The 8,203-nt window shown below is 57.6% G+C and overlaps 1 protein-coding gene across 1 annotated transcript; it reads right to left on the bottom strand.

The window, feature by feature from the left end:
* Positions 1-6,336: 6,336 nt before the first annotated feature.
* Positions 6,337-8,018, bottom strand: PNCK (pregnancy up-regulated nonubiquitous CaM kinase). The gene is made up of 8 exons (XM_044911786.1): positions 7,946-8,018; positions 7,714-7,852; positions 7,451-7,574; positions 7,182-7,257; positions 6,974-7,086; positions 6,806-6,884; positions 6,629-6,716; positions 6,337-6,474 (listed from the first exon to the last, which is right to left on the bottom strand). Exons 1-8 carry the CDS (start codon positions 7,951-7,953, stop codon positions 6,337-6,339), a joined length of 765 nt encoding a protein of 254 aa, XP_044767721.1. The 5' UTR covers positions 7,954-8,018.
* Between the last annotated feature and the right edge of the window lie 185 nt (positions 8,019-8,203).

The raw sequence follows: 8,203 nt of genomic DNA, 5'->3' as shown, positions 1-8,203 counted from the left end.
AACAAAAACCAAGCAAAATAAAGAGAGAGAGACACACAAACCAGGAAACAGACTTTTATCTGAGAACAAACTGATGGTTACCAGAGGGGAGGTGGGTGGAGGGATGGGTAAAACAGACAACAGGGATCAAGAAGTGCACTTGTCATGATGATCACTGGGTGGTATAGCACTGTATGTTAACTATACTGGGATTAAAATAATAGGGGCACCTGGGTGGCTCAGTCGGTGAAGCATCTGCCTTTGGCTCAGGTCATGGTCCAGGAGCCCTGGGATCGAGCCCTGCCTCGGGGTCCCTGCTCAGTGGGGAGTCAGCTTCTCTCTCTACTCTTCCCCTGCTCGTGATTGTGCACTCTCTCTATCTCTCCCAAATAAATAAAATCTTTTTAAAAATAAAATAATAAAATAATTAATTAATGTTCCCACAGAGAAAATCCAAACCCAGAAGTCTTCACAGGTGAATTCTATCAAATAACATAACTGAAAATATACGTCCATAGAAAACCTTGCATAGAAATGATCATAGCAGCATTATTCACAATAGCCAAAAGGTGGCGACAACCCAAATGTCCATCAGGGGATGCATGGATTAACAAAATGTGGTCTATCCATACAATGGAACATCATTCAGCTATCAAAAGGAAATGAAGTACTCTTACATGCTATAATGTGGATGACCTCAAAAACATTATGCTAAACATAAGAAGTCAGACACAAAGGGTCACATATTGTATGATTGCATTTATGTGAAATATCAGAATAGGCAAATCCACAGAGACAGAATGTAGATTAGAATGGTTGCCAGGTGCTTGGGGGAGTAGGGGTGTTGGGGAAAATGGGGATAGACCACTAATGGCTTACAGGGTTTTTGGGGGGGTAATGAAAATGTTTTGGAGTTAGATCGTGGTGACTGTTGCACACCTTTGTACATATACTAAAAACCAATCAATTGTACATTTTAAAGGGTCGATTTTACAATATGTGAATTATATCTCCATAAAATAAAAAAATTCTAACTCTGAAAAGAAAAGGATTAAACAAGATATACCAGACAAATATTAACCAAAAGAAAGTTACAGTTGCTATGTTACTGTCAGGCAAATAGACTATAAGGCAGAAGCATTACAGTAGTAATGCATGTCACTATATTTTGATAAAATATTCAACTCACCTGAAATATGTAGCAATTCAAAATTCATCTGCACTTAATAACCTAACTTAAAAATACATAAAGCAGTACTTGAAGGAAGTATAAGGATAAGCCGAGAAAGAGCCATCAGGCCTCTACTCAGGGCATCATGCGAGGCAGACTTGGCTCCCTGGCAATGAGGAGAACTATCAACATTTCCATGGCACCTCGGGGCGCCTGAGTGGCTCCATTGGTTGAGCGTCTGACTCTTGATTTGGGCTTGGGTCATGATCTCGGGGTCCTGGGATCAAGCCCCGCATCAGCCTCCAAGCTGAGGGTATAGCCTGCTGGGGAGTCTCTCTCTCCCTCTCCCCAGTACTCGTGCACACACATTTCACTCTCTCTCCCTCTAAAAAACATGTTTTAAAAATCTCCATGGGGGGCGCCTGGGTGGCTCAGTCGTTAAGCGTCTGCCTTCGGCTCAGGTCATGATCCTGGAGTCCCAGGATCGAGTCCCGCATCGGGCTCCCTGCTCGGCAGGGAGTCTGCTTCTCCCTCTGACCCTCCCCGCTCTCATGCTCTCTCTCTCTCTCATTCTCTCTCTCAAATAAATAAATAAAATCTTTAAAAAAAATAAAAACAAAAAAAATAAAAATCTCCATGGGGCCTGGAGACGAGATCTGGAGATGAGGTTTTTATAATTATCCCAAAAGGCCAGATAGGGTTGAAAAATACCGAAAACCTCTCTTAAAGCAAAAATCTAATCCTGTCACTGCCCTGCCTACAAGTAGCCCTCCAACGGCTCCCGAGCGCCCTCTTGAGAAAGTTCACTTTCCAGGCCAATCTCTAGCCACTGGTCGCAACTGCCCTCAACCAACCAAAGCGGGTTATTTGTTATTTCCCAAACACTTCACACTTCCTGTCTTGCCCACCTGAGGAGACAGGGATGGAGGCAGAACTGCCTGGACTAAACTGGGATTGGGTAGAGAACATGGCTGCCATGTGCCACGTGCCACCAAGTGGCTGGCAGGAAGGGCTGAGTCCTGCCTGGTCCCCTCACCTACTGAATAAGCCTGCTTCACTCCTGGGTTCGACTCCTTCACACCTTCCCCCTCCATTTAGCCCACGACAAGTGATCTCCATCTTTCCAGTCCCGCTTCAGCTGCCTGGGCACAGGCTCTCGCCGTCTCTTGCCTTGCCTCCCGTGTGGGTGGCCCCTCAGACATGTGTCCCTGCCACCAGTCCTGCCCCATGTCTCACGTTGAACTCCAGAGGGGTCTTTCCAGGGCTCAGATTGCACGCTCTACCTCTGGCACCGTGGAAAGACCTCCAGGTTCCCATTTCCCAGGGACTGTAATGAAATGGAGCCGAGGCCCAGGGCTCCCCCTTCTTCCTCACACTGACAGCATGCGTTCACACAGAGAAGGCGTGAAGAACCCCCCGTCTTTTCCTCAAGTCCCCACGCACCCTCATGTTCCCAGTGAGCCCTCCGCATTTGCACAGAGGCAGTCAGGGGGTAAAGCAGAAGGCTGTGTGGCCGTGGCTCAGGCGCTTGGCCTCTCTGTGCCTCAGATTCCGCATATGTAAAATGGAGATGATAAGGAGAGGTTTGCGTTAGTACATATGAAGCCCTCTGCAACATTGCCTGGCACACGGCAATGCTCAATATAAAGCTAGATCCACATCTGCAAAGGAAGATGAAATATAGTCTCTTTTGCTCTATTTCAAACTCACCATGTCCAAAACCGACCTTGTCTCTTACCCAAACACACCCCATTGAACCCTTCTTGGTAAATGGCCCCAAACGCATGGGCCACCTGGGGACCATCTCCTTTGTTCCCCACCCCAACTGATCACTGACTCCTAAAGAGCTCCCAGTACCATCCCCACCCTTCCTCACCAGTCTCCCCATCCCCAGCGTGGACCCACAGGTTGAGCATCTCCAGAAACCCTGTCACCCGCAGGTTTGCTCCAAGACAGAGTGTGTGACCCACCCTGTGTGGTCCAGAACCAGGACAACAGCTTCCTCTCATTTCTGGAATGGTCCCTGACAGCTGGGAAGAGGCCAGCCCACTGGACCCTGCTCCCAACTCACGGTGCCCAACTTTTCCAGCTGCCCAAGCTCAGCACCTGCTACCCCTCCAGTGACTCACCACTGCTCACAGACTAAGGTCCAGCTCTTACCCCGCCAGGCCTGAGCACCTGTTGTTCCCTAAGCCTGAAATGCTCTCACAGAGCGCCCCCGCCCAAGCTCCCTCTCCATCCCCCCCACCCCCAGCTCTTGCCTCTGGCTGCACCAGTCTCTCTCCCAGACAGCAAGACCTACGTCCTAGGCACCGAGGCGACCCAAAGATTTTCTCTCACGAACTGCCCCCCTCTGATGGGAAGGCCTCGGATGGATGAAGGATGCCGGCCCTGTCTGCCCTGGAGGTCCCCCTATCTCCGGGCTCCCAGATGGAAAGTGCAGGACTTTCGCCCCCAAGTGAGGACTGCACCAGGGCCCGATTTCGGGATGGGGGGAGCAGTGGGGAGGAGGGCAGTGGGGGAGAGGAATAGTTTTGAGCAGCTGCCCCAGGTGGTGAAGAACTGGGAGGCTTGATGGATGTTTTTAGATGTGGTCGTGGCGCCGCCTGCCGGTCGGAGGCCAAATTGCACCCCGTGTCGGGGCAGGCGGAGCTTCAGCCCCCGCGGCGCAATGGTCAGGCCTCCCTGAGCAGGCAGCACGCTACCCTCCCCACGCAGGTCATTCCTATCATCCGAGTAAGCTCACCCCCTCCCTTACAGGGCCTCCTTCAGCAAGGCAGGCACCTTGCGTGCTGGGCCCAACGGCTGGCACAAAGTAGAGGCCCAATCGCTATTGGATGGACAAAACAAGAACAAGTAGGTGCCGTGAGAGCCCAGGGTGAAGACGTCAGAGGTGTCAGGACAGGAGATGACAAGGGCCCAAGTGGGAGCTAAGGAGAGGCCAAACAGGTCATTGGAGGTGGGGAGACCAAGCTGTTGAGGCCTGGCCATGGCACTGGCTGCCCGAGGTCCCCTGGACTGTGGGCAGAGAAAGGAGAGCAGGCATGGTAGGACTGGACTGGGTGACCCAAAAGCCTGGAGCGAAGAATGACCTAGAAGCAGCCATGGGGACAGAAGAGGAAGCTGCCCACCACCCTCCAGACTTGCCCTGGGCTCAGGGGCCCATGGGGGGGTGGGGGCAATATGAAGCAGGAAGGGGGTGGGAGGAAGCTAGGCGAAGGAAGCTACAGAGGGGCTTGTGTGCCTGGGAATGCGCGGGCGGGCATGCCCACCCCGGGATGTGCCCATTCCCACCTGGGCGCAGCTGTTCTTCTCAGTGGAAGCCAGGCCCCCGGGGTCCAACCCCAAACACTGCCACGGGCCTCACCTGTGCCCCACCCCCCACCCCGCCCGCCCACCGCCCAGCTCCCACCGAGACCCTGGCCAGCCCTGCTTGGGCCTCACTGCCTCCCTTTGGGTCCTAAATGTCAAGGAGAAGGGTCTCCTCCATCATGCTCTGCAGTGGGGGCTGGCAGGGAGCAGGGGCAGGAGTCAATGGGGAGGAGAGGGTGGCCAGCTTGCCCAGAACTCTGAGGGTGCTTCCTCTGCTCTGGTTAGCACCAGGAGAGGCTTGGGGTCCCGGAAGGCAGGACTCCGGAGCCCTGGTCCACCCAGAATGGGGTTGCCAGGGGCAGGGGCCACACAGACCAGAGGACTGGCCACCAGTCTTCACACCGGAAGCCATCACCGACCCAGCGTGGATGTCGCATGGCAGCTCCTCATCCCAGGAGCATCAGGCCCTCCCCTCCCCCACCCTGGAGCGTGAGGACTCCAAAGCCACAGGGCAGGGCCGCTGCTGAGCCCCCGATGGCGCCCTCTCCTGGCTGAGGAGCTCCTCCTCCACCTTCTGACACTGCGGTACCTTCTGCACAAGAAGGTGCCCACTGGCAACGCTCTCTGTTGGGCCAGGGCCGTGGAAAGGTGGGGGAAGGAAGGGAGAGGTTGCAGGAGACAGCCCAGGGCTCTGGTCACTGGGCCTCCACTTGCCTGTGAGCCCGTCCCTGCAGCCCACCCCCGGGGGACCGGAGACGGTGCTCCCCGGACCAGTTCAGCCTCCCGCCACCCTCCTCGGCTGGCAGCCCACAAGGCCTGAGGTGCCTCCATCTTCTCCCAAGGAGCCAGAGCCACATGCAGGCTGACCTCTAGGCTGGCAGAGCTGGCCGGCCAGGCCGCCTCCTGCTGGCACTTGGGGGGACAGGGACAGGAAATTCTTGAACAGCTGGGAGCTTGCCTGCCATGATGGGAGGGAACAGACGTCCAGGTGGCAGTGGGTGAGGTGTCACGGTGGGGTCCTGTGGGCAGTGGGCCTGCCTCCTTGGTTTCCTTCCCACAGGTGACGTCCATCCCCTCCACACTCAGCCCCCATCCCCGCCCCTCACCCCTCCCTCCAGCTCACCATGGGCCCATTGCTCTGTCTGTCTTTATTGATTCGAGGAAAACTAGAGGGGGGCCGGAGGACCATGACACAAAGCGAGACCACCACAGTCAGCAAAGCACAGAACGGCGTGCAGGAAGAGCTGCCCCTGGAAGCCTCTTTGGCTCCTAGAGGGGGTGTGGTGGTGACAGTGGAGGGGAGTCCCTGCGGACACACCCCGCCAGCCCCTAGGCGGGGGCAGAGCCCAGGTGGCACATGGGTGAGTCCCACTCCTGCCCCAGTGCCATGCACCACACCCACACATCTCCACCTTTCCAGCGAGGCCAGCCCGGGGTCCTGGGGGTGGGGAAAGAGGACTGAAAGGGTCCACCCACGGGAAGGGAATCCAGGAGTCAATGCACTCAGCCACAGCATCTGCCTGGGGGAGAGGGACAGAAAAGCGCAGAGAAGGAGGTCGTCAGGAGAGGCCCCCAGCCTGCCCTGCACCCCCCGCTCCCGGTCAAGGCTCTCAGCGGCAGTACCCACTGGGTCTCGGCACCAGGCGCTTCACGGATCTTCATGGGCCCCTCAGTCACCAGCCCCCACTGGCCTCTGTTGTCTGCTTCTATGGGAACCCCAGCTCCTTTCCTCTGTCTACCCTTTCTGCCCTCAGCTCTCTGCTCTGTGGGGTCTGGCCCGCTTAGTTCATGGCCGCACAGAGCCCACCCCCTTCTAAGGGCGCTCAGGAGTCAGCTCCCAGTGGGTGCAGGGCCCACACTCACATACCTGGGCATCACCACTTGGGGGGCTGGCCGGACTGGAGGCCAGGGTGGCTGTGGCGGGCCATCCTCCTCTCCGAGGCCTCCTCACCCTCTGGGCTCTGCCCCAGCTTGCGGATGTGGCGCAGGAAGGAGGTGGCATTGAACGCTCGCTGTGGGGAGAGAGGGTTGTCAGGCCATGCCCCGGCCATGGCCCCCAGACTTTGAGGACCAAAGAGGCCACTGGCAGCCCAGGCCATCCCTCTGAGGGGCGGTGGGGGGCGGCGCAGCCTCAAGCCAGGTCCACAGGCCCCTCCCCACACTGACCTTCCAGTGGGTCCGGGCAAAATTCTTTTGGATCTGCTCACTGACTGAGCCCAGGATGTCCTTGTCAAAGGCCGCATCCCCAGAGATCCTAGGGGGAGGCCAAGGATCACTGGTGGGGGAGTCTCTGAGGGTGTGCTCCCTCTGGTCCCAGGACAGGTTGGCACGGGTCCCACTCACCAAAGATGCTGTAAAGCCTGCTGGCAGGTGAACCTCTTCTGGGGGTCTCGCTCCAGAAGGTGCCGGATGAAGTCTTTGGCTGGAGTTGGGATGCCAGGTCAGCCCACCGCATCCCCACTCCCCTCATCACTCCCCCCTCCCTGAGCTCGGGGCCAGCTTCAAGTTCACCTGATTCCGAGATGTCATCCCAAAAGGGAGAGTCAAACTCGTAGCTGGCCCTCAGGATCTGGCTGAAGAGTTCAGGATCGCTCTCGTCGTAGAAAGGGGGGTACCCACACAGCCTGGCACCCACACATGAATCACCCAGCTGCCCAGCCCTCCCCAACCCAGCAGAAAGCAGGCAAGCAGAAGAGGAGCCTTCCCAGGGGTCACTCACAAGATGTAGGAGATGACACCCAGGGCCCACACATCAACAGCCTTCCCGTAGGGTTTCTGCTCCAAGAGCTCCGGGGCTGGGGGCCAGAGACAGACGGACACACACCCGCACGCACACGCACCACGCCTTCAGTGCTGCTGGGCTCGGCCTAGTTAACCCCAGGAATGACCCACCACCTACCCTGCCCCCGGTACACGGCTCCCGCGGTGTCCCCCAGCCCCCCCCCCCGCCAGCCCCCAGCGAGCCTCGGGGTGGCCCCCCTCACTGACCCACGTATCCCGGGGTCCCACAGGCGGTGCCTAGCATGTTGCCAGCCTGGATTTTGGAGAGGCCAAAGTCGGAGACCATGATTTTGGAGTCCTCAAAGGGCGTGGCATAGAGGAGGTTTTCAGGCTATGACACACGGGCACCAGAAAAAGTGCCAGGTCAGCCCCGGCATGGCCCCTGGTGCTGGGCACCCTCCAGTCCCCCAGACCCTTGGTGCACAGGGATGCCGGGCGAGGCGCAGGCGGGCAGGCAGGAGGGCAGGCACCTTGAGGTCTCGGTGCACGATGCCCAAGCTGTGCAGGTAGGAGACAGCACCGAGGACCTGGCCCACTAGGTGGCTGGCATCCTTCTCTGTGTAGGAGCCACGCTCCATGATGCGGTCGAACAGCTCGCCCCCTGTCACCCTGGGGGGAGTGGGGGGCTCAGCTAATTCAGCCCCATCAGCCCCGCACTCACCACCCAGCCCCGGCCACCCCAGCCTGCCCTGCCCTCCTCACAGCTCCATGGCCAGGTAGAGGTGGGAAGGGCTCTCATGGACATCCTCCAGAGCCACGATGTTGGGGTGGCTGACCCTGCAATGGCAAGAAAAAGGCCCTTATGGGCCACCACAGCCCCCTCTGGGCCTCTCAAGGTCTAGGAGGGCTTCGTCCTGCCCCCCACCTCCCCCACCGGGGAAGCCTTCCTCTTCTCTTCCTCCCTCCTCTGCCCCCCCGTCCCTACCGCAGGCCACCCGGGCCAGGTCCACGTCCAGCAAG

Source organism: Neomonachus schauinslandi, chromosome X (genome assembly GCF_002201575.2).
Source record: "Neomonachus schauinslandi chromosome X, ASM220157v2, whole genome shotgun sequence".
Taxonomy (NCBI): Eukaryota; Metazoa; Chordata; class Mammalia; order Carnivora; family Phocidae; genus Neomonachus; species Neomonachus schauinslandi.
The sequence above is the reverse complement of the archived record's forward strand: the minus strand, read 5'-3'. Positions and strand labels throughout refer to the sequence as shown.

What these genes read in the sequence shown, in the direction of transcription:
- PNCK (XM_044911786.1), bottom strand. An exon ending in TCGTGCACCGAGACCTCAAG is followed by an intron (nt 7,575 to 7,713) that starts GTGCCTGCCCTC and finishes CGTGTGTCATAG; the next exon opens with CCTGAAAACCTCCTCTATGC. An exon ending in TGGGACCCCGGGATACGTGG is followed by an intron (nt 7,258 to 7,450) that starts GTCAGTGAGGGG and finishes TCTGGCCCCCAG; the next exon opens with CCCCGGAGCTCTTGGAGCAG.